At 40.3% G+C, this 26,795-nt stretch overlaps 1 protein-coding gene across 1 annotated transcript; it reads right to left on the bottom strand.

Annotated features, from left to right (window-relative positions):
* LOC101858597 (anaphase-promoting complex subunit 5) lies at window positions 1-26,780 on the bottom strand. The gene is made up of 19 exons (XM_005090897.3): window positions 26,535-26,780; window positions 21,905-22,057; window positions 20,439-20,521; window positions 19,933-20,051; window positions 19,040-19,107; window positions 17,702-17,868; window positions 15,759-15,804; window positions 15,087-15,188; window positions 12,141-12,337; window positions 10,857-10,938; window positions 9,285-9,371; window positions 8,334-8,401; window positions 6,959-7,072; window positions 6,036-6,159; window positions 4,265-4,461; window positions 3,167-3,283; window positions 2,346-2,493; window positions 1,136-1,301; window positions 1-636 (listed from the first exon to the last, which is right to left on the bottom strand). The coding sequence occupies exons 1-19, from the start codon at window positions 26,598-26,600 to the stop codon at window positions 425-427; spliced, it is 2,316 nt and encodes a 771-aa protein (XP_005090954.2). The 5' UTR covers window positions 26,601-26,780; the 3' UTR covers window positions 1-424.
* Window positions 26,781-26,795: the final 15 nt, after the last annotated feature.

Here is a 26,795-nt window from a genome sequence, read left to right as displayed (position 1 = left end):
TAGTAAGGATTAAGAAAGAAAGAGCAGCAGTTCCCTGTTGTAGTTCAGGCACAGTTATGAGCATGACATGCTCCGGCAGCAAAAATTAAGTCAGCTTTTACTGAATCGTGACAGAATCTTTTTTCCTGACCTGCAATTTACAGTGCTCTCATGGAGTATTAATAAATCAATTCTCTTCATTCTCAACACTTTGCTTCCTATTCTCCCTACTGGTGACTCATGACATTCACATGAATGTTACTACGAACAAAGAGTTTGGAGTAACACAGAATTTAAGTGCTGATGTTTCGGCAGATATGACAGTGGGAAAAAAAGAAAATGTCTGGCGAATGCACAAAAATGTATCACTTGATCAGGCTACCACCTGGGAAAAAAACAGAAACTCCGACAAACGAATGAGCAATACACTGAGGGGAAACAGCTGTCAGATAATGTTGACTGTCAGAGGGCTGAGGGTGGGATAGAGTTTGTCGAGTACATTAAAGCCATGAGCGCAGCGGTTCCGTCCTTGCCGGTCACCCATCATGTGGTGCAGCACTGCCTGGTAGTACAGCGTGTCCTTCTCGTAGCGATGAGCTTCCACGTTGTGAAACAGAGAGCTGGCCGTCGACAGAATGTCCAAGGCAGATACTTGCTCTGAAGGAAGAGAAGAATGTGTAAAATTTTCCTGTTTCCAGGTTCCTGAACCAAATCAAAATGCTATGTTTACAGTTTACATTTGATCCTAGTGTAAGCCACAAAGTGAAAAATTGCCTCAAAAGAGGAAATATTGACACACATATTATACAATTTCTAGTCTTTTCTTAAAGGAAAAACTGTTATTCCTATCCCAAAAAAATATTAACAAAAGTCATCATTCACCCTCAATATTTATCTATTCTGAAGCAAATAAAAGAAAAGGAAAAATATATATTTCCACACATTTCCATCTCTACATTCAGGTGCCAAATCAGGTACCAGCATCTATGCAATGCTAGAGAAAAAACCACCAACAGCCTATCCTTCTATCCAGCTAGATTCACATCTTGTACATTTCTCATTATCAAAACCGGAAAAAGTAAGCTCCAATTGCACCAGCCTAAACGAGCTTTAACAAATTTCTTTACTATTCTCAAAAACTGAAACCAATCTTTACCAGATTTTTTGTCTGCCTCCAGTTTCAGCTTGTCTGCTGCAGCCACTTTGCAGCGCGCGTAAACATAGAGCACGCGAGCCTTTTCATATACCGGCGCGTTGGTGAGAATGCGCAAGAGGTGTGTTTCAATCAGCCGGACAGCTTGGTCTGGCAGCTGCATATTTAACTGAAACAGACAGAGGAAATGCTTGCTACTCCAATCGACAAAATAAAATTCACATCAGTTAGGAAGCAAGCTACTTGGACCAAACTATCAGGGCTAGTCTTTTGTTTTAGTAGAGGTTTTATGGGGCTCGCAACTGCATAAATTCATATGAATGCCAGAAGATTAGACGTGTTACAAGAGAGTAACAAACATAAAAAAGAAGGAGAGGAGATAAGGACGCTAGATGTTTGATAGGAAAGAAGAAGCAAACCACACCAGTTAGAGTTAAGACAGGGGCAAATAAATTTTCTACCTCCCAAGCACACAGCAAACACTAAATTACTGTTTAAATAAAATCAACCCAGAAAATCTCAATATTGAGGTTGACAGTCGCAAATCATGTAAGTCTAAAATAAGGTTGTATTTGATTTTATTTTCTCTGAAAAAAATCACTTAGAGACCCTCTTGCATTCTTTTTTAATACAGAGCAAGTTAAAACAGCAAAAACTACTAAATATAGCGTTGGTGCAACGCAGGTAAAGTAAAAAAGTAAAGTTGTTCCCGCATCCGATCCGGACATTGGGGATTGCCCTGTTAGTGAGACAACATCCTGGGCCTTCGGCATATTGTGGTAGGGTGCAAAGCAGGTATGTATTCGGTTTCTGGTACATTTGCAACTCGCTCACTGTTTTTCTTGAAAGAGCTCATTTCAAGACTTACATGGTTTGTAACACTTATCATCCATACCTGTGCCTGTTTATGATCCCTTTCACACATGCCTCAGAGAAGTAAAAAAGAGCACATATAACATTCAGCCCCCCCCCCCCTCCACTCACCCGTCCCGGCACAGTCGAGCACACACGCACACTCCCACACACACACACACACCCCTCCCCCTTCTTTATGTATCACAACAATCACAGGGCACCATTTCCTGTTCCAGTACAATACAACAGTGACCCTAGATGTTTCCCACTAGGTAAGCAGTTCAAAGCAGGAGGCTAAATTTTACTTTCAAGCAGAAAATAGCTTAGTAGAATAACAGTAGGAAGCACAAATATATACCTGTACAAAAGCCAGGTAGGCAGAGGCCAAAGCTTCATACAGCTGAAGGTGATGTAGTCTGGCGTGAGCAGTACAGTCAGAGATGTGGGGGATGGCCGATGTGTGGTTGCCCGTGGCGATGTAAAGGGAGGAGAGTTCCAGGAGGACCCTGAGGAGGAACAAAATAAACATTCAGCGACAAGCACAGCAACAGGCTAGCCCAGGATAGAGACAGGTGGAAAGCATTTGGTTATGGCCTTTTGCCTGTTCCAAGGAGAGAAAGGCAATGATGCTGATGATGATGTTGATGATGATGATGATGATGATGATGATGATGATGATGATGATGATCACAAACCTGAAAAATACAAATGTTCCTTTTATTGGAACACGAGAAAAGACGAGATAGCCAAGGGAGGGCAAAAGCCTTATATAAAACACGGGAAATGAGAAAAGTCTAGACAATGAAAGCAAATTTTCTTGTTATCAATATGTGAGGGATCGTGGTGAAATCAGGCGCTTGTCAAAATAATAAAGTCAATGAAAGCTCTACACAACAGTTTTATTCCTTTCAGTCCCATTCTTTCCTTTCCGTGCGTCCCTTCTTTTTGTTATTTCAAGCACCACAGGTAGTTGCATAGTCGCAGGGTACCACCGGAAGTTCTTACTTCTTCTTTGCTTCTTCCCAACACTACTTTACTTTTCCGATCCAACAGCCATCTGAGTTCTAGCCCTTCGGCCAAACTTTCCCAATACTAAATTACAATTATTTTGTGTCCATACACTTCTCTTTACTCAAACGAACAAACAAATTGGAAACACTGATCAAAGTAGCAGCTTACCTGCATCTGTAGTCTGCTGTATAGCCTGAGCCAGTCTTGTCGCACTGTGTCAAAAGCGCATCCAAACAGGCAAATGCCTCCGCCACCTGGCCTTTCTCTCGCAACAGGACACCTTGCCTGGTGAACAATTAACGGTGTTTGTTTTAGTAACAGTTTTACGGCACTTGCAACACAATAAGGTCATATAAGTGCAGAAGATTAGAAGTGTTAACAACCACAAAAAAGGAGGAGAGATAAGCGTGATAGATGAATGTTTGACAGGAAAGAAGGAGCAAAGCACACCAGAGCACCCACCAACCATCCACAATCGGAGTCTGTAATAACTGCAAGTCCTACATAAGGCAGAAATACATGGCATGCTAATGTTAAAGATTCAAAATTTGAGTGTTGGCTGGTGCTCTGGTGTGGTTTGCTCCTTTCCTATCAAATATTAATCATCCTAATCTCTCCTTCTTTTGGTGTATGATACTCTCTAATACCACTTCTAATCTTCAGCATTTCTTCAACCAAATTGTGTTGCAAGTGCCACAAAACTATTACCAAAAAAAAAAAGTATAAAATGTACAAAAATTGAAAGAGACTTTGTTAAACTAAGCTATTTTTCGTTAAACTCAACTATTTGCAAAATGGTCACTCCTCTTTTTGCAGCCTTAACACTTTGCCGTCATATCTCGCCGATCTGCGATGTTTACCACTCGGCTTCTTTAGATTTTCCCCAAAATATCTTTGCCTTTGATGGCAAGGGTTTTGACTGAATGAGACTTGTGAAGGCAAAGTGTTAAACTATACGTTAGAAATTGTAATAGCACAGTCGAACTTACTCTAATAACCAAATGTCCAAGACAATCACATGTACAAACAATCACTTTCCATTTTCTCACTTCTAATTTTTTCTTTATCATTAGAACACTGTCACAGAGAAACACCTGTCTAAGATGAGCATAAGATGTCAACTGTGAGGTTCAATTGTGAGTGTATCTTGTCATCATAAAACTATTTTATCGAAAACAATCAGCAAAAGCTATCCTTAAGTTGGGCTTTCTTCCCACTGGAATTTCAGGTTAAAAGTTGGGAGGTTCCATCTCTGTCTGCATTTACCTTATTTTCGATTCAGGCTCATCCACAGCTCGCAGGTTCATGAGTACCTGCTCCGCCTCCCCCAGCCTCCCGCTCAGCACGGCACGTGTGAACATGATCCTCTGTTGGCACGACTGCCACAAAAAGGCGTGTTCTGTGTTCACGGGAAACCGCAGCTTGGCGGCATTGAGAATCTCATTTGCTGCTGAGTACTGGCCCTAGATGAACGAAAAGGAGAAAAACATTATCTCCTGTTGAAGAATTGAGTCTTATGGCACTGTCAAAACCACTATCATATGTAAGGGCAGAACACAGAAAAAAAAATGTTTTGTTAGGCTGATTACAGAGAAGCACTCGGCCCGACAACAGTCATTTGGTGCTAGGAAAAAGTAATATAGACAGGCTGAAACAGCAGAGGGAGAAAAAAATAATGAAACCTACTACAGGGGCACTCCACCCACACGCCCTCCAAAAAATAAAACAGCTTGAGAACTTTGTTCGAGTACGGAGAGGCACATCCACACAATTATGGTCATTTAGTGCTGGGAAAAAGTAAGACAGTACAGAAACAAAAGTGGGAAAGTAAAGAAATAGGACCTACCAGGGAGGGAGTTTATAAGTGAAGGAGTGAGAGAGTTACAAAATGAGTGAAAGAATGAGTTAGTCAGACCACACATGATTGCTTGTAAATCATGTGTTTGGGAACATACAAGTTCATTGAACTCATGAACACGAGAAATAGCTAAGAAAAAAAAATGGCAAAGAAAGAATCACACAAAAACTTTCTCTGGGTGCAGTGGATCCTTTCAAAAGACGAATAAAGAATACAACGCAGCGGGTTCACCAGACTCTTACCACTATCTCTAACCCGAGACCCAAACCTAAACCTTGTTAAGGGGGTGTGGGTTGTAGACTATAGCCCCCCCCCCCCTCCCTTTGTATAATAAACACTTCTCCGTAATGTCTTCTAAAATACACCACGAGAGGCTTAACACCAATAACCATGTAGACTGAATGTGTTTGCTCAAAATATCTCTTAAAAGAGACTATGCCAAGCTGAGATTTCTGTGCAGCAGCCATTAGACAATTCGCCATCACACACATGATGTGAGTTCAATTCCCATGTCAGGAGGAGTTCTCTCGAGTATCTCAAGTCTGCTGGGATGTTGTATCCCTCTCAGCCCACGTCAGTCCTCACACGCCTGGTCAAACAGGCAGCCTCCTAAACAAGCTAAATTATGTCAAAGGGGGCGTAAAATATCTACCATTGCAATTATCATATAACTCACCTTTAACATGACCTTGCTTATAATAATGGGCAGGGGGATAGGGGAGAGGGGGTATACATCTGACACCAAAATCAGGTCAATTTTGTTGCAGTTTTAAGTGAAATTTTGACATGATGAAGGAGGCTCAAAACATGTGCATTAGTGTATTAATCAGTCAAATGTTCAGAATATTTAGTGCAAAAATCGAGAGTGCCCCGGAAAATGGTTCAGTTAACATTGCTTATTCTGTTCAGTATTTATTTCACATCACTGATCAGCAATCAAAATGAATGTATCATACAACAAAGGCTTATGTTACACATATAATACATGGGCTATGTTTATGGACTTCATTTTTTTCTAATCCATCATATCATATAATGGATTAATGATAGATTGCATTTATAAAGTGCTCTATACAAGTATAAGCTCTGAGCTCTCATTTTTGGGGAGTGTATACGACACAAAAAGCCAAAATTCTGACATGCAGATACAGAGCCCACCAGACGACTGAGCCTACTTACAGCGTCAGCATGGAGCTGGGCAATGTTACACATGGCTATACACACAGACTGGCCACTGTAGTAGACGCCGTTGATGCTCGTGTTCAGGTGTAAAACCACCTGGCTGTCCAGGTTGCTCAGTTCCCTGTTAACAAGACATGTGCATACTGGTTGAATATGACTTAAAAGCTGTTAGGTATTACCCATACTTCAAAACTGTATTCTTACTTACCTTTTTTTTCCCATGATAAACATTTTGGCTCAATAAATATGTAACTCATTTAACATTTTAGCTCAATAAACTTGTTAAGAAAATTTTCAAAATTCCAGCTTAGGTGCTGATATTCAATCATCAAACCACATTCACATAAAGTTATTACCCTCTGCAAACAAAAAGGAAGAAAAAGTCAATAATGAAAACAATACAGCGGCACCAACACGGTCATTCATAGTGACCAAATGCCAAATTTTATTACGAAAGTGGTTCTGAGAAGGGAGATTTCAGCATCTGAAAATTGAAGTCTCGGAGATTTTCGCTTTGACCGCATAATCTGTGATATCTTCTCAGATAAGTCGAAGTTTACATTCAGCAAGAGATATTAAACCACTGCACGTACCCCTTTGTGATTCCTAGAAAAGACATACAATAAGTTGGTGAAGGTGATACACTGCATTATTTGGAGTCTATGAGCGGTTCTTTTTTTTTTTTTCTTATAATGTAAATGCTTTTACGCCCCCATCAACACAATTTAAATCATTTAGGTGAGAGCCAAACCCGATTCAGAAGGATGCAAAATCCCAGCACAAAGATTAAGATACTGGATAGAAATTTTCTCCCCACTCAGAGATCAAACTCAAGTCTCCTGCGTGCGATAGAGAAGTGCCTAACAGCTACACCACAGACGCCAGTTATAAGCAGAGCACAAAAAGAGCTACACCCTCACCTGTTGCCATAGAAGCCCCACATGGCGGCCCGCTGAGTGAAGCCTGAGGACATCATGCTGTAGTTGGAGTGCATGCAGTTGATCAAGTTGCTCTGTGTGAAGTAGTAGATCACTCTGGGAAACACAAAAGACAAACATGCAGAGGAGTCCGCCTCAACTGACTACAGTGAATCCGAAAACTGCAGATAATCGAAAAGAAAAGAAAATCACCCATTGTTTTCTTTTTCTTATTTCAGCAACATCTTTAAACTGTCCCCGTGGTTTTATGCACCCCGCATAATTTAGCAAAATTTGATCATTTTTTGCATAATTTCTGATGATTTTTCCTTTATCATGCTTTGTTAAAATTAATCGAATCGCATATTTCACATTTTTGGGCTCATTTTGCATAATTTCAGAATTTTTCTTGCATAAAACGACGGGGACAGTTTAAACTGACAACCTGGTCAAACTGAAGAAAATCCGGCAGTTCCATAATTTTTGGTTTAAGCAGACTCCACTGAAAATGGAGTTATTTCTTCTTCTATGAAATGTCATGCCCAACTGGACGAATATATCGTCTGTGATAACAGTTGTTTAAGTTTGTTGTTTTTTTCCAAGTTTCAAGTTATTGGCATGGTTGAAATGCCTCCTACTTGTTTTGTATCGTCAGGATAGCTGAGTTTTGCTTTGAGTACTATAAAATCCAATTAAGTGAGACATTTCCACTTTTGCTCAAGTGAAAAGGTGAACTCCGCTCACCACTTTTTTGTTTTTCGCTTTCTCGAAACAACAAAAGAATCATTTACCCAATTGCATTATGACTGACAAATTGATTCTTTGATGCACACGAAAAAATGCAACAAAAAAAAAGGAAGAGTGAAAGGAAGAAGGCTGAAATGGTTTAACATAATAATAAGCAACTGTAAATCTAAGCCTACAATTAGATTTGCGTCAGCATTTACGGTGCCATTAGAAGGGATACACTGTATACAAATAAAGGATCACACTATAAAAAGGGACTCTGAAAGCTGCATAATAATGTAGATAGAGTTTCTAAACTTTCTCTCACATATCCTCAAAAATACTATCCTTTTACAGTCATGATACTAACAAAATCATTTCAATGAAATATGAAAACAAACTATCAGCCATTTTTGGCATTTAAAACCAACAACAATGTCAGTGAATATGCAAAAAAAAAACATTCAGTGACTGATGGATTCGCATATCTCCAATTTACTATGATATTCTAGAACACGGAAATTCAATTGAAAACAACTAATTCAATATAAACTTCATGTCCAGTGAAACTATGGCATAATATTCAACTCAAGTACAACCTAAGGAAATTATACAAACTCTGATTTTTTAAACCAAATTAGTGGACACATACCTGGCAGGACTCTCTGCATTCATGCCAAGCTGTTTGCTCATGGAATTCAAGCCCAGGACAGTAAGATTCTACAAAGAAAAAAAAAAAAAAGTAACATTTGATACGGTATAATGGTATGGAACACGTTTAATACCCCTATCAATACCGTAAAGTCGCTTGAGGCAGACCATTCTGATTTAAACTCCATCCCTGAAAACTACGAGCCAATAGGATGAGGAGCCTTGAAAACCCCCCGCATCCCTGAACTTCACGAATTACTAAGGATTCAAACCATGGTTATTTGAATTGCCATCCAGCATGACACCAACTGAGCTATCGGCATGCTCCAAAGTAACATTGAAAAAGAATTTCCGTTCAAAAATTGACAACGGTCACAATGAAGACAAAAAGAAAGTAAAATAAAACCGGTACGACATGGCTTACATGTCACATTCTCATCTGCCTGCTTTGTATCTATGTGTTGGTTGGACAGTCCGGCTGCACAAGGATATGTGACTTATATTTACCAAATCCTTGATATGTCTCACCTTTAAAACAATGACGGGTCTGTCCCAAGACAAACTGTCGTAGTGCGGTACTAGCCTTAATGGTTTCTTATATTGGTTCAGGGGTCTCTTCCTTACACATGATCACAACAATACCCAGTTCATCTCACTCCTTCTCCTTTGCAAAAAAAAAAAAAAGATATGAAAAAAAAATTACATAAAATTAAACAAAAACCAATACAAATACATTGTCTTAAGTCAACCATTACAGTCACCGACAGGTCACATTTCATATTTCAGTAAGGAATAAACAAACAAGGCCACCTGGAGGCACTCTGGTAGGACTAAGCTGCTCCCTTAATTTTCGCAGAAAAAGCCAGTCAGTATAAGAACCTTTTTTTAAAGCTATTTTTTTATATTTTTCTATCAGCCAAATAACTGCCCACTCCACTCAAGACACACTCACTGGTAATGAAAGATCAATTGTCTTCCTAATGGACCTTTCCATCTGCAGCACAGGCTTCTCATTGTCATCTAGGAGATTGAGCCACACCTGTAAGGAAAAGAAAAATAACATGACATCACTACATTAAGGAATTAGTGACTCTTTATCTCTGAGAAGGGTTAACCCACTATGCAGGGCCCTCCTTCGGTACGAAATCTTAAAGAGACCAAAATGCAACTAAATTGATCATAAAATCAAAAGAAGTGAACCTGTTTCGATAGTTCTTCATTTACTGAATGAACTCTTGGTAAAAGAGACCTGTTTTGGGCAACTGCTGAAAGTAATTTGACGTCGAAATCGTAGTGAAGGAAAGTGCCCAAGCCTCTGCCAGTGGCTCATCGGCACAATGATTCCGACCGCAAGCCGCTGGGAGCAGCTTGTTGGAGATACGGAATTAAATAACTTAACAATTTTGTACTTCATAGTCTAGTGGTTAGACTACAGCACTCACACTCGTGAAGTTGTGGATTGAGGGGTTCGAGGCTTGGTTCGGCCTGACTTTGTATATTCTGAAACAACAGAACAGGGCTAACCTTCCCCATTTTAGTCAACAAAGTAACCCATAATTTAAAGTTCAGGTGGAGTGGACTGAAGATACATGACATTTTTATTTCAATACAGCAAGGCCAAAGCAACTGAATATTTATCCGCATGTATACTAAACTGATCAGCAGTTCAATCTAGATTTCATTATTTAACCCTACTGATCCAAACACAAGCTGGCTACCTTTACTATTTCGTATACTGAATATATGCCTCAAAAGGCAGCAGTGTAAACCTAGCAAGTCGTCCCAAGGGAGCTAAGGAGCAGGGATTCAGTAAGCTCACGAGGACAGAGATCAAAGGGTTAAAAGCAAATCATTCATAGCAAGGGGGCTCAGGTACAGCATTCACCTGTCACCCTGGAGGTCCTGAGTTTGATCCCTGTCAGCATTGATTTTTTTTTTCTCACATGTTTTCTCCACCCTTGATCCTCAGGTAGCTATTTCTGTCTTTTTGGACAAGAACAAAAATGTTGGGGGTTCCCTGGGGAAGTTTCACACTTTAAAGATTCTTTGGTGGTTCTAAATCTAAAAGAGGCTTTTCGAGGCCCCCTCTGGACAAAATTCAAAGTACATTCCTTTCCAAAACTGAAGCAACTCTAGTAAGTATAGTAAGTATGTATATTAAGAGAATCTTTGAAAACTGCACATGGCTGCCTGTCAGGCATGGGATGATTCTATAGCAAAAATGGCCATGTATGTAAAAATCAACTGCACTGAGAGATGAAAGTCTTACAGTTACTTCTTCTTAGAACTCTAGCAGGAGTATGAGAAAAAAAATCATGTATTACTTGTTATGTATTGTTAAGAGAGAGTAACTGTGTGTGGTCGTGATCGTTATATTAAGCGAATTATGTATTATATCTGTGTTTATCAAGTCAAAATAAAGGTGTGTTAATCACGAATCACGGCAGTTCAGTTCAGAATAAACTCTCGAGTAAGTCGCACACGTGTGTTGCAGATATTATGTTACTGAAAAGAAATATCTTACCAGTGCATGTTGCAGACACACTTGGTCATTGCTTTCTTGAGCCATTCGTATAGCATCTTTCAAGGCTGCTTTACTTTCCTCTCTGTGGCAAAGAAACAAAACATCCTGAGAGCATGCATTCACAAAGCCAAAACAAGAGGGAGAAGGGGGACAAGCATCTTTATGCCATTGTGCAGTCAAAGAATTTTAGACTATAAATGGTCAGTTACCAGTGGGCGAGTCTGAGGCTGAACTTGCAGCATTACAAAGTTTCCATTCAGTCAAAGCTATGGTCTTACTTCAAAACTTCAAACCAAAAAGTTACAAAGAAATGTGTAAGCTACAGCACCGGGAATTGACAGCGTCCTGCATCAAGAGTAGAAATAAATATTCTCAACGAGAGAAATTCAGTGTGAGTAGAACCAATATACAGTCGAAATTGTCTATAGCTTGTTCATTTTTGTCTGACCGCAGTTAAAACGAGATAAAATCAAATCATTCTGTTTAATTTCCTCAGGTCTTTGCATAAAAGAGTCTAAAAGTTGGACGGCCAACAGAATCTAATAGCCCATTCATAAAAGTAACTCCAAACTAATGTGCCGACATGTTTCCTTTCATATTAGCCTAAAGCGGGTAAAAAAAATAATAGTGGATTTATAGCATACACATTACACATTAGAAACAAACTACTTTCCTCAACGCCACACCTAAATGTTTGCCAAAGAAACATTGCCAAACAGACGAGTGGGCACTTTTCAAGACCCACTAGGAACTGTATAGACAGTCATGTGCTAAAATTGACAAGCTTACACTGACAAGTGGGGGAAGGGTTGTGTCATTCTCTCAAAATGAGCAAGATGTATTTTTTTCATTACTGGATAAAGATTTTTTTTTTCGTTTGGTCACTGGTTTGCAGAAGTGCCCTGTAAAGTTTCTTGGGCACAGGTAAATTAATAAATGAGCTAGAAATTGTTTTAAACAGATAAACGAAAGTGAAAAAGCTATATGACAGCCTCCCATTGTCAAAGAGAAAAGTGGCCATCTCAGATAGGTGGCTGTCTTATAGGTAAAAAGTAAGTAAATTTTATTACAAAATTTATGAGAAAAGATAATAGACAACACTTCAACTGAGGTGCAATTCACATCAATATGATAATATTTAATCTCAGTCCTGGCACTATATTTTACTTATTTGACTAATAAAGCAAATATTGATACTGTCCTAATTATCAAAAATTTTTTTTATCCAAACAAACAAATTTTTAAAAAGTCATCACCATAACAGAAAGACGCAAATATACAAACTTGTTTCCAAAACGAAACTGAAGTGAAGCGAGGTTCAGCGCAGCATATCTCATCGCCACCTCATCTCCATTTCCTTTCTTCTTGTTAGGGTTTCCGTCATTGGGCGTGCAGGCTTTGCGATCAAAGTAGTGATACAGGTTGTGGAGGGCAGTGCAGTACTCTCTCAACCGCAAACTGTTCATGTAGCTTAAGAAATGCTAGGAGGGAACAAAACACAAGTAGTTAAGAGAGAACGAAAAAGGGGTCGGGTTGGGGGGAGTGTGAGACAAACAGAAGTATTGCCCCCCCCCCCCCAATCCCCATAAAAGCATTACAAGCTTGCAAGTCTAGGATTACATGAGCACAGAGCCCACTAAAATCAAAAACTCAGTAAGAATTGCAGAACACATAGGAGGAAAGTCATCAACATTATAAAGTGCCAGATCTGAAACACATTGTCAATCACGGTTCTAAGTTCATTTCTCCGCTCAGATGTTCTAAAAAAAAAAACTGCATTATCCTGGTGTTTTCCTGTTACCCATCTGTTCAGGTTTTCCCAATAAGTCGCTCTAGGTCTTCTACTCCTGCCTTGCTTGCCTTTTTTTTTTCCCAGTGAGAGCAAGATGTTCAAAGCCTTTAAGATGAATCAAGTGTCCCAGAAACTGCATTTATCGCTTCCTTATTGTTCTTATTAGTGAGTTGCCCACATGAACCTCTTTGTGTACCTCCTTGTTCGGTTTCTTTTCCTTCCATGAAATTCTCAAGTCTCCAAAGAAACCACATGTGCGTAGTATCTATCAATCTTTAGTAGACCTATTATTATTATAGGAGAGTTCATGGCAAGAAAAGTTAAAATCATATGAATAAAACGGACTCCCATTAACCCCAATCCAGCAAACCACTTATTTAGATAGTGAAAGATCTTGTCAAGTTGTTTGTTTGTGCTGAGTGCTTTATCGGTTGCTTGCCATGTATGCTTCCCAGGATGTCAAGAATGTTCTTGAGTGTACTGGGGTCTGCTGGGGTAATAATATAGAATCTGAAGTACATAGAGCTTGATGTTGAGAGGGGATAGGTGCTACAAAAACGCTATTTATTATTATTTCTCCCTGCCTTCTCTAGTGCAAAAGTTTTACGACACTTGCAACACAATTAGGTCATGTAAGCACTGAAGATTAAGTGTTAATAGAGGGAAATATACACAAAAAAGAAGTAGGAGAGATAAGGATATTTGATAAGAAAGAAGGAGCAAACCACACTAGAGCATCTGCCACCCATCCATCCACTCCAGTTAAACCAGTAGGCAATCTGTCTAATAGGGCTGGAGTCTGCTCGATTAATCGAAGGCTTGCGAGCAAACGGACGGCTCGTGCCAGAGGCTTGCGAGCGGGCTTGAGTCTTGCTCCCTACCGGAGTTGCTACTCGTGGACGGCGGACGGGCTTACTGATTTGTGTCGTGACGTCACAAACTCTTGTTTACTGAGCGCGCGATACTTCTGCCCGCGTGCCGCACGCTGACAAGCCCTAAAAAACCCTCACACTTCCAGCGATGGCTCTGTTTGGGGAGGGGAGGGGGTGGTATGGCTGGGAAAGCGAGAGATGTTCGCCACCCCGCGCTTTCCGTAGAACCCACCCCTCCCCTTACGCCTCCTGGTTTGACAGGGTTTTATTTGTCTTGGTTTTTTGGGGGGTTTTTTGGTTCAGTTTTTTGTTGATAAAAAAAAAAAATTGGTTGGGGGAAGGATTATGTTTTGCTTTATTGATTTTCTGGGCATAATTCGCCATCATAATTAATATTTGTATGATAGAACATGCACAATACATACATAATATCAGTTACAGTGCAGCAAGATGTTTTTAAAAAAGTTATAGGCCTACAATGTAATTAACAATGTGATATAATTTACCTTAACAATGATTTTCTGATAGAGAAGCAGACAAATCAAAAGTGTTTTACATTGTTCAGAAACCAAATCACGATTGTCATCCCCTCCCCAATGCTTTCTCTTCAACTTCAACTTGTTCTAAGTGTCGGGGTGGGAGTGGAAGTGTAGTTTAGGCGAGTGATTAAATTACAAGCCACGGGATGCTAATAATACTGATTTATTTTGTCAGTTAAAAATTGTTTGTAAGTCTCACCTTTATTCTGCGTCCTAAATAGTTTAGCATACCGCGACCCCAGTGCTTTCTTGTCGTATCTCCATTTTTAATACCAGTGAAAACAGCTCATAACAAAATGTGAGCCTACGAAGATGTCACATTTTCACCGTTAAAGCACCGAGGTCGCAAACGGTCTGCACTAAGCTATTACAGCCCTCTTCGCCTTGCACCAAAACCAGCGCTGCCTCTCGCTTCCTCCACGTCCAGAGTTCAGAGTTCACGCCGCGAGCGGGGTGGATTACCGGTAGATCTTGCGTCTCGGTGCAGACGAGCGGTGTTTGCCCGACGAGCGGTGTTGTACTGGCGAGCGGTGTTGTTTTGCCAGGGCGGTAGTTGGACTCAAAGCAGATTTATTGACACGAGAGCAAGCCCTTAGCGCAAAGCAATATGAGACGCAAAGCAGGTCTTGGGACCAAGTGCTTTGCTTTGCTGTGATTTGAGTCTTGTCTGCCGTCCGCTGCTCGTATGCCTTCGAATAATCGAACAGACTAGTTTGTGGCGCAGTGACACTGTGCGCGGGGTCTCTCCCCCCCTCTCTTTCTGACGTTACGGGTTTCGCGGATTGCTAGCAGGGAGGGGAAGGAAGAGGGGGTCAGACACGAGTGGCTTCGCGGATTGCAATTTGGTGTGTGTACTTGAAGCTTAGGCTAGACTCAACGTATCATGCTGGTGATTTGATTTTATGATTTGATCTAGTGATTTGAGGCTTGTGACTTGAACTAGGGTCTTGCGAGTGCGAGGGTATTTGCTACCGGGGTACAGCCCTACTGTCTAATAGACCACAACATCCTATGTACAGACACTCACACCCTCGGCCATGTCCGGGTTAGCAGACAAGATGCTGGAGATCTTCTGCTGGAGCTGATCAGGCGGGAGACCCTTGAGCTCATTGTGGGACAGCATCAGGGCCTGGAGAGTCATCAGGAGACGCAAAAGTCACACATTATAACAACAAATATGAGGCAAAAAGTGTTGGAATCCACAGAGTACAAGATCAAGGGGAAGACCAAGTGGAACCTGGAGGAAGAATCACAGAAATTGATGTACAGAAAAGTGGGAAGATATAGGGAATAGCATCAAGAGGCTAGCCCAGGATAAGGTAAAGTGGAAAGTGTTTGTTTGTGGCCTTTACCCTGATACAGGGTGAGAAAGGCAATGATGATGATGATGAAATATGAGGCACGCTGACAAAATCATTTATTCCTCGCAATCCATGAATGGAGATGTAGGCCAAAAATCGACATATGCTTCAAATTTGTAGATTTTCAACAGACGCTATTTTCTTCAAGTATAACAGGTCTTTTATCATTTCACACCAATGAATTGTAAAATCTCCACCAATAAATTCCATAAATCTATATCTATTTTGCTGAAATCCAAGAAGTAACTCATTTTGTCAGCACAACTCACAGATGTTTTACAAATGAAAATTGTAAATGAGTGAATAGAAAAAACCTCAAAGAGAAAACTTTCCCAAACCTGATTTGCGATGAAGTATTCAGCCTGTTTTCTCGAGAAAAAGCTCCTGAAACGAGGGGAAAAAATAAACCAAATGTTACACACTCTTCAAGAGATCTGTACAAATAAATGAAGTAGATTCTGCTGTATAAATTGTGAATTGAGAAGAAAAGAAAAAAAAGAATAGCATTTTAGTATTGTTAGAGTTACAGAGGCATTACAAAAATGTCAAATAAAGAAGCCCAAGCATTAGAAATAAACCTGAGCTGAACAACAAATAATATACGTTTTAGACGTGGCATCGATGGTCTAGTGGTTAGGCTACCGGACTCGTAATCGTGAGATAGCGGGGTCTGGAGTTTGAGCCGCGGGCCTGATGTTGTGTCCTTGGGAAAGGCACTTTACACAAATTTTCCTCACTTCACCCAGGTGGGAATGGGTACCCAGCGATAGACAGCGAAACATCTTGTCAGTATGTTAGTGTTTGAGCGCCTATAAATGGCCGCTTGCACTGTATGCTTCCCAGGAAGTTGAGGTTGTTTCAGAAAGCTCTCAGGTCTGCTAGGGTAATAGTATAAATTGTGAAGCGCATAGAGCTTGATGTTGAGCAGGGATTTGCGCTATACAAATGCTATCTGTTGTTAGATGCTGTAACTTTTTTCTTTCAAGGTTACACCTAAGTCTGATGTCTTGTATGACTTAAAAGGTCCACTCAAACCCACATATCTATATATACACACATATACAAATTAACCCTCATATATATACGCACATACATATTTATATACACTTCCTTAAAACTAGGGGGGAAAAAGTCTCGTGGCCAAGTAGCCGTGGATACACATTTGAGCAACTTTCTGATTGTTTTTTAGCATTTGGGAAACACATGTTATGTGTTATAGAAGTTGAAGTTATGATCTTGAAAGCTTTCAGTTGGTTTAATCCAACCCACTTTGCAGTTTTATATGATTGACACTCTGGATGCATTTGACCCTAAATAACAATCAAAGCACCTTAACCTCCTAACTTCCAGCACTTACAACATATGGAAAAAAAAACCTATCCAGCTATCAGTGAAGGAGGCAGAGGCTATCCTTGCGATACAGAGTGGCTATTTGCTTAGAACGAGTACGGTACCTGCACTTTAGCAAACACTGTAAAAAGATACATAGTCTTTTTTTTTTATTGCTCCTTGCAACCTTTTATACCAGGATTGCCTACTCTTTTAAAACTCAGTCTGGGACACCCAACATTATAAGATCAGATTTTAAAAATTTTTTGGGGTAAGCGTTTTACGGCGCTCGCAACGGCATAAGGTCATATGAGCGCACGGGACACATTAAACATTTTCAGTTGGTAGGAAATTTTTAATTTTGCCTAGGTGGCGGCCAAAGCCTACTCTTATCGATTTTGGACCACTAAGGGATCTTTAAAGTGCAGAACTTGTACACGGGACCTCCGAGACTTTTCGCCCTTGTCCGAGTAGGCTAAGTGTAAACCTTTCCTACCATAAGATCAGGGGTGTTGCTGAAAGGCAGCAGTAAGGAGCCAAGGAGTAGCAGTAGAAAGGCTGCATAAAGGGACAGGAAAGGAGCTGAAAGGAGACAATTTTAAGATGAGAAAAATTCCCATCGTTATTCGGATTTGAACCCGAGACCTATTGAATGAGAGACGAATACCTTAACCTCTAGGCTACGAGAGACCCCTAACATCAGATTACGTAACAAAGAACAAAATTACATCAACTAGACTTGGTTTTGGTGTAGGGCATATGATAAAGTTCTCAAATTCCTGATTGCAGATCTACAGCAGCCCTGGGAAATTCAGGATAGTTGGCAAGCCTACTATATTGATTCTCAAGCCACAAAGAGAGTGACCATGGGTGCACTAAAACTGCAAAGGCCCCAGCCCTATTAACTAGTAAGTGAATACTCAAACCTAAAACCAAAAAGTAAGACACTCACTGTCCACTTAGTGTTTCCAAGATGGACCTCTCGTTAAGCTGTGATATGTTTAGTGCTTGCTCTGACAAACCCAGGTGACGATTTGCTCTTTTCGTTACACTCTCATCAGAATCTGTCTCTTCCAATTTCTCAGGAAAGCCTGCCTCGTAGTAACGCTGTATTTTTTTCTGAAATCCAGACAAATCAGCAAAAGCATAATGAACATGTACACTTCTATGAGACAAATGTAGGGCAAAGTCAGAAAAATGACAAATCATGTACTGCATTTTGAGTATTATAATTTCCAAGTATGGAACAAAGGAATATCCACAATGATTGAACTAAAAGAGAGGATACAAGATTTGGTCGCTGGCCTCAGTTAGACCATGTTTTCTGACGATTTCATACATCTAAAAATGTCACAGGTTGGATTGTAAGATAATAGTTTGATGAATTGATTTGTGGTGCACATCAAATAAGCACATTAACAGCTATACTTAACAGGAATTGATTAAAACTATAGCAATACTTAATATAAAAAGAAGTAGAAAGAGCAGACAATACTGGGGCAGCCACTATCTACCTATGCTTGAGACAAAGGATGAGGCACATACTATTACTTCAGCCCTGAGTGACATGCATAGTGGAAACATCCACCTGTGGAAAGGAAGAATCCATACAATATATACAACAGTTCTTCTTCTTCTTCCTCGTTCTCGATAACAGCAGCTAGAAAGTCAGTCCGATGTCGCGTACAAACTGTGTAGTTCGCTTCAACTCTCAGAGACTGCCATAGAGCTTTCTCTCAAGGGGAGCCACATTCTGCCACGTCTATGCGCGAAGGGTGGCGTAGCGTGGGCAGTGCTGAAGGATATGGTTGGCATCCTCTTGGTCGTGTCCACATTCACAGATAGCTGTCTCTCCCACTTTTAATTTGGTGTGCATATGGTGTTTGAGTCTGTTGTGGCCACAAAGGAGTCTAAAGATTGTGACCTGGTCTGCTCTATTTAGTATGTAGTAGGGGTCATGTCTGTTGTGCTTAGGGTGGGACCTTTTCCATCTGTTTCTTATAGCAGTTTTTATTAGTGTTTTTGACCCTGAGAGATCCATGCCATCTTCAATCTGGGTCACTTTGGCTCCTTCTTATACAACAGTAACAACTGACATTTTCAACCTTCAGTACCACCACAAATCCCTCATTTTAAAAAAAAGATTATATACAGTAAGTAAGTTCTCAAATAAAGAACAACACTTGCAACTTTTACAACATGAAAAAGGCAGAAAACTAGTAGATGTTTAACTCTGAATGCCCAGGATATGAGAAAGAAAGAACAACACACTCACTGTCTTCATACTTACATATGTATCTACCAGCTGCGTGAAAGACATCTCATTGTAAGCCAGTTCCATTCTTCGGATGTATAAACCTGAAGGAAATTCAAACAGACTTGTAAAAAGCATTGCATTTAGCCATCCACAGAAGGTTCTTTAGCATTAACGAACTGTGCTTTTCTTTCATCCCAAAGTAACAGGTTCAGAGCTCAGTTCTCGCAGGCACGGAAGATCCTAGGTTAAGATGGAGAAAGCACATTATTTTCTCAGAAAAGGACAATAATTTCAAGCATTCCCATGTGAACATAGCATGCAGGCTTGCCAACTTTTTCGAAACCCAATCAATGATACAAAATTACATTCTAATTTTCGGTCACTGAATCCAGGAGTCCTAGGAAATGCAGTACAGTTTTCAAGCCCGAATTTGGGAAAAAAAGTGGGCATCACAAGCTAACTGCCTGGAAAAAAATTAAAACCAATCTCAGTACAAAGCAGAAGAATCTATCATGGGAGTAAATAATGAAGAGAACCTGTTAATAGGAAAACGCCTGATGGATTGTGCTACAATAGAAGGAAAATATGCCTTTGATGTAAAAAACCATCAGAACTGTGGGTGAAAGAAGTTACAGTTAACACCTCTTGAGAATGATAGGGACAAATTGTAGGTCCAGCAATCAGACATTGCAAGTTTGAATAAAATTCATTCCTTCTGTGGAGGAAGACCCATTACTTTTCACAAGAGACGAGCACAGAACTTGCAATTCATAAGCTCCAGCATAAAAACTAAGCATACTAAACATAGAAATGAGTATTACGAGAAATGGAAAGGTCATTAGGAACACAATTCTTTTTTTTTTTAATCCTCACTGCGCTGAAATAAAAAATTTTTAAAATCAAGAAAAACAAAATTACACACTCACCCATAATGCTTTCACGTTTGATAACTTCAGGCTCATCTGCGGTGGATGACAACAACTTGGAGTTGCTCTCAAAAAAGTCGTTGATTGGCTTGACTCCCTGTGTACTGACTGCCCTCAGCCTATAATGTCAATACATTAATTACATTATACATCTTGGAAGACGCTTTTTCTATTTTTGCAGTCACACAATTTGTTTACCTCGTGATATAAGAGTTAAACTTTTACAAACTTCACAATTTAAAGATGACTAGGCCGGTACAGAAGCTCAAAGTTATCAGGCACTTTGATAATCCAAGTTTCAATATGAGAAAGATATCAATACTAAACACCATATTATATACATAATAGATATGAATATTACAAAACTAGAGTAATTTAAATTCATGTGCAGAGATTAGCAATGAATTCAGTGGGTACACACCACAATATTGCTGTATATACAAGCGTAAAGGCAAACGCAAGGTTGCCATAGTTTCAAATTCAAAGCACTGAACTATGATACTCACAAGGCATAGAGAGCGTTCAAGAGAGCTGGCTTGAGAACATGGTCGATGTGAGACCTGAGGGTCTTTAAGTCCATATCAGGACCCTGGTATGTGGTGAAAAAAAAAAGTAATTTAACATGCCTGAGATCCCTGTGCTTAGGAATCAGGCTAGGAAAGAGCACAAATTCAGCTTGTTAGGTCAATTAGATATTAAGCTGATAAGAACAGAGAACAACTCAAGTTATAATAAAGCACCTTTTACTGTGAAACTTACATTTTTTAACTTACTTAAAATGTCCCAAAACCGAGTGAACAACTGAAACTGCAAGAGACTGAGTCACTTGTGAAATCACAAAATACAGTCGAAACTGCTCTTAGAACCCCCAGTCCAAGACAGCACCTGTTCAAACAATCGCTTCTGACTTCCCCCCTTGCATTTTTTTTTAATTTCTTGAATTATAACACTGTCCAAAAGGACAACCAGTCAAACATGACCATTTCTCTCCAAAACAATGAACTGAACACTCAAAACACTCAAAATTTTTCACCTTAAGAGAAACACACTTGGGGGCTCTCATAGTCGAGAGGTTACAGTATTTGCCTCTCATTCAATAGGTCCCCAGTTCAAATCCGGAGGGCGACGGAAAATTTTCATCTCTAAAAATTGTCTCAGACTACACCTCCTTTCCAGCTCTTTAACAATGTTCTGTCATTTGCTTTTGTCTCCACTTTTGCCCCCCACCCCCTCACCCCCTTCTCTGGGCTCCTGGCTCTTTCTGCAGCCTTTCTACTGCTACTCCTTAGCTCCTCCTTACTATTGTCTTTCAGCCAAACCCCTGGTCTTATGGTAGGTAAGATCTAACACCTAGCTTTCTCTGATAAATCCCAGAGGTCTCATGTGCAAGTTCTGTACATTAAAGATCCCTTGGTGGTCCAAAATCAAGAGTAGGCTTCAGCTGCCATCCGGGCAAAATCCAAAATTTCGTAGCACTGAAAATGTTTAATGTGTCCCAGACGCTCAAATGACCTTATGCAGTTGCGAGCACCGTAAAACATTTACCAAAAAAAAAGAAACACACTAAGAGACCATTATTATGGAAATTATTGAGTAAAATGAAATCAAGCTGATTGATCAAACAATTTGGTCAGAACATATATATGAGATGAAGTATTCAATATAAAGTATAAAGTATTAGAAATTCAACACTTTCACCTCACTCTTTTCCGCTCACTTATTTTGATGAGAATAAAATGAACAGAAAGAAAATTTTTACCAAAAAAAAAAAGAAAGCAAAAATATAAACACTGCATTGAAAATTAGTCTTCTACTGATGGTGCAATAAACCATTAAATTTAATTTAATTTGCAGATTTAAATGAGATGGTCAAATTACCACAAGCCAACCTTACAAGGTAAACAAACAGTAACAGATCTTAGGAATATTTTCTAATTCATCGGTGAGCCTTAAATCTACACCACCAAATCACCTGCAAGAGGCTAAGTAGTGTGACCATGAAAACTCTCTTATCGTCATCTGTCAACATGTTCTCTTCATCAAAGGAATCGTCGCACGGTGACACTCTCATCAGGTGAATGTACTCGTAAACGAGAGCCATGATAGACAGTTTGTGAGGGGTGACCTGTGGGAAAATTTCAGGAAAGTCTCATGATGGAAAACTACAAAGAAAAAAAATGACAAGACGGCTGTATTAATTACCTACCTCTAATTTGAAACAAAGAGGACTTATATGGTACAGGCACTATGTTCTGTCAAAAATTAAATGAAAATGTCGAAAAATACCGTTTTCTGATCATCATTACGTTATTATCTCACGGTGTTCTAAAGTGTCCTACAATTTCAAACTCACCATAGCTTAAAAAAAACAAAAGAGAACTAAAACTTCACTTCATACATCTCCTGTAAATGTCTTTCCTGTCACAATCAACACATCTTTTTAAAAAAAGATCAATCTCACAACTGCTCATCATTTGGCACGTCTTCAAGCATACAAGAAATATTCACAAGTGATCATGGTGTATTTGTGAAGATAACAAGCACCATAAAGATCACTCTGAACTCAATTTGTAGCTCAAGGGGGAGCAAACCACCAACATTTCAAGTTCAAAACCATTTGAATCTGAGCTCTCAGAAAGAGAATGCAAGATTACAGTTTTCAACATAGACGCCTTCCCATTTTGACGCTTCAGCTTACTTCAAGCAAACTAACAGCACTAATTCCTACTTTGACATTCTAATTTCTTTCACTTTAACTCACTGAAAGAAGTGTAGGAAAACTGCACTATATGTATGCATTCACAATACATTCGACTAAAGAAGGCCGATAATGATTTTAGGCTAAAACTCTAAAGCCTTTGCTCTTTTTCTTGTTCACCAAAGAACTTTTTTTTTTCATACATGCCATCCCCAACAACTCCTCTAGACAGAGATGCCTGTTAGAATTCTAAGCATTTTTCTCCTGTTCCGTCCAAGTTTGGCCTAGTTTCTGGGCATCTGCCCCAACCCTTCTCTGAAGGCCGAGATTCACGGCAAACGCAGATGCTAGACAAAATGAGCAGTAATATTTCAGGTGATTTTAACAAGGGGGTTTTTAGGGGGGGACTTGCCCCCCTGACCTTATATAAAGCCACCTTCTATTCTCACCAGGGGTGAGAATAACGCAGTTGTAGGCCTCTCACAGGGTGAGGGGCAATCTTCTGGCTATTCTCACCCCGGTTTGTGTTCACTGCTTAGGGCAACGGCTCAGGCTGATCACTGCGGGTGAGAGGGCGAGCCTTTTAAATTTAGCTATTTTCACCCGTGTGCTCTCACCATTGAAACAAACGTTCCAGCACGGTTAGTATTGAAAGCATGCAATTTTGTCTGTAGGCAGTGAGAGAAAAAGAGAGAGAGAGAGATAGAGGGGGGAAGGTGAGAAAGAGTAGGGACAGAGAGAGAGAGAAGGAGTAGCAACGCGAGAACTTCCGGGTAAAACAAACAGGCAACCAGCGTAGTTAGGCTCAATTCAAAAAGTGAAATAGCCATAGCATCTTTGTAGATGACCAAATTAATTTACTTACACTTTGCAGTAACTTGGCGCAGGTGAAAAATCCGTTCCGGTCACCTGGCGCATTTCTGTGTCAGATGGAGTATTTCGTACTGTGCCACTGCAAAGTGTTAAATTGTGCTATAGCATCATTTTTTTACTTTGTTTTTGTCAATAAATTAATCATCCACGCCGATAGACAGTATTCAGAAATTATAGGAAAAACAGGTTTTGTTTCACACCGAGTGAGAAAAACCAACGCTGGCTATTCTCATCCCTTATATATATATATGGGGGGTTTCAGTGGGGAATTCCCCCCTGAATTTTACCCTAATTTGATGCTTTGCAATTCAATGGGTTTGATATCTCTTGCTCGCTGAGTGTCAAATATCATGATATCGGCACGCGCGTCGAAAGTAATCATTTAGAAAGAAGTAATCATCTGTAAAACTAAAATCCACACTACATATATAGTTTTATCATTGAGCCAAAACTGGATTATACCCTTTTTTCGGGGGGGTGAGGGGTGGGGGTAGGTCGGGGGGTATTTTTAACTTCGGCCTACACTCTCAAATCACTCATCCGCAGTTGCCCATGTCCTCCCTCCCCTTTGTACAACAATACACACTAGCTCTCACTCACACTCACAGGACAGGTTGTTAGACCTCTCTTCTCTAGGGTCATACAAAAATGCGAAAAGACATCATGATGAAAAGACACAAAAAACAACTGATTTGTGTCCTTTCAGACTTCAGACTCATGATATAATTTACAGGGTTACTTTGATTAAAATTGGGGTAATCCTTACCATCTACGGCCCCTACAAGTTGGTTATATATATAATATTACGCCGTGATGAACATCCGAGACTTCCAGATGAATGCCAGATTGGCGAATGACGTCCTTTCGATGTTTCATTTTATTTCTTGTCGCCTTACAATTATTATAGTAAAATATTATTAATTATGTAATTTTTTTACTGATAGGACTTTCCTTACTTTATGGTGCTGGGTACCACTGTAACAAATGGAAAATTACGTTATTAACCCTGGTCCTGTGGGAGCCAGAATGTTTCCTGAGCCTATTTCGGCAATTCCCCTACTTTCATACGATCTCGAGTCAGTCCGGCCCTGACTCAGTGCACCCGTCCCGAGCATCATCCGCGTGATGACAGGGACCCGTATTCCCGCAGCTCTTCAAGTGTGTGTGCATCAGTCTGCTAGAGTTTGTGTAAGTTTATGGCCTACTTCTAGAACTGCCCGCGTTGGTTAGCAACCTAATTGACCCACTTAGGTTACGGCACTCGCAACTGTATCGGATAAGGTTATAATGAAACCGTCATATATGAGCATGTGGGACAACATGCAGTTCAACTAGAAGATGCATCTTTCTGATTGGCTGCTAATTTAAGTAACGTGATGTCATCACTTCCTGGGATACCCACAGACTATTTTAAGAAGGCCGTGGAGGTACGCATGGAATGACGTGTTTTCTGTAACATTTCGGATTTCCTAGAGATTCTAGATCTAGAATCTACATCTAGATCTAGATGTAGCAATTGGACATGATGGAAGACCGTTAGTTCTAGAGATCGTTGAAGCTCAGAACAGTAAGATTAAGAACGCTGAAGCTTGAAATTGAAAAACGGTAAACACAAAGACAATAAACGGCACGAAAATTGCCATTATATATATAAAGACGCTGGAGGATCTTGAGCAAGATTTCTAGATCTCTAGATTCTCCTATCTCTATCCTCTACAGAGAGTGTACAGTAGAGATGGGGCGAGCGGACGGACGGGTTCGTTACTCGCGGACTCAGTCAGAGCGAACGGGTAACGGACGGCCATGAGAGCGAACTGCGAACCTCAAGACAGTTCGTTTTTTGGGTCCGCTCCACAATTTGACTCTCTCAGAGAGCGGACTGCGGACTTCAAGCCAGTTCGTTTTTTTTGGGTCCGCTCCACAATTTTATTCACTGGGCGGGAAGGCAAACGGACGAACTCTAGCAGACGAGATACTCGACGCGAGGCTAGGCCAACGGTCTATTGTTTGTTAATTTGGTCTATGTTTCAAACCACTAGCGGTGCCACAGGGAGTGAGAGAGGCTGGTGACGTAGTACTATGCGTGTAACCTTTCACCTCGTGCGTGGGGCACACTGTGTACGTTCCAATTATCACAAAGGCCGGGGGGGGGGGGGGGGTTCCGCCATGAACGCCTAGAAATCTAGCTGCAATGTGAGGCAGGAAGGTGATTTTTTAATTTAAAATTTTATTTTTTTTTTGGGGGGGGGGGGGGGGTAATAAGTTGTATGCAATGGAAGGAGTCGCTCCCGTCCGTCCGTCCGCCCGCTCGAATGCATGGAGTCTCTCGGTCCGCCTGTCCGCTCGCTCGCTTAACGAACTGTTGGGTCTGTTGTATCTGTCCGATGTGTAGTGAGTAGCGATCTACTCTTCACAAACGGACGGTTCGTTACCCGTCCGCTCGTTTGCGGGTAGTGCCAACGAGTAGTTCGTTACTCGCGGGCGCTAATTTTGCGAGCCCGACCCAACACTAGTGTGTATAGCCTTCTTCTAATCTACTTGATTCCCACTTTTACTGGGTTTTTTTAGGCGGAAGAGGCTAGCCGTACTTAATGATGGCTAGACTGGCAGTCTAGCCGTACTTATTCTTAATTAATATGATGGCTACACTGACCATTTACAAAAAATAGGCCAACTGAATTGTAAATATACATTTTTAGTGTGCAGTACCTAAAGTATTTGTATTTGAGACAAAACCAGGTTCCTTAATGACAGTGCATGTATTTTAAACCTCCTGTTTTCTAATGTAAATTGGGCCTAAGATAAGTACTTCGTTTTTAGGCAGGCCTACTTGATTTAGAACAAAAATAGTCACCAGGTGAAATCCTCTAACCGTTGTCCTCTTCTTACAGTGGTAGATTCTAGATCTATTTGCAAAGTCAAGAATAAATAAGACTTTATCTTAGACTATCACCAAGAGGAATTAGAGTCGAAGTGCACAGAACAGGACCCAGGACAGGGAGCATTGATTTGAATTGAAATTCTTTCTTACCCGTTCACTACTTTGCAGCCTTGTGCCAGAGTCAAATATGAACAAATCACTGACTTCGTAAGACATCTTTGAGCACTATAGCATCACCACCAAGTAAAATAGCACTTTAAAGTCACAAAGACTTTGAAAAAAAAATTAATCTAGCATAGACAAAAGGCTAGGCAACTTCACGACTGCACTCTGCAGTGATCGTCGGAATCGGAGTTCGCCGTTGTCTCGGAGCCCGGAAGTCCCTGCTTTCGCTTTTAGTTTTCTAAAATT

This window comes from Aplysia californica, unplaced genomic scaffold, assembly GCF_000002075.1.
Source record: "Aplysia californica isolate F4 #8 unplaced genomic scaffold, AplCal3.0 scaffold00023, whole genome shotgun sequence".
Lineage (NCBI taxonomy): Eukaryota > Metazoa > Mollusca > Gastropoda > Aplysiida > Aplysiidae > Aplysia > Aplysia californica.
Note: the sequence above shows the minus strand (reverse complement) of the source record. Positions and strands in the feature narration are given on the sequence as shown.

Coding starts and splice junctions, on each gene's coding strand:
- LOC101858597 (XM_005090897.3), bottom strand. CDS start 26,600: ATGTCTTACGAAGTCAGTGATTTGTTCATATTTGACTCTGGCACAAGG. Junction 10,939..12,140: donor CAGTTTCGTTTTGGAAACAA/GTTTGTATATTT, acceptor TCTTTGCCACAG/AGAGGAAAGTAAAGCAGCCT. Junction 1,302..2,345: donor CCTACCTGGCTTTTGTACAG/GTATATATTTGT, acceptor TGTCTGTTTCAG/TTAAATATGCAGCTGCCAGA.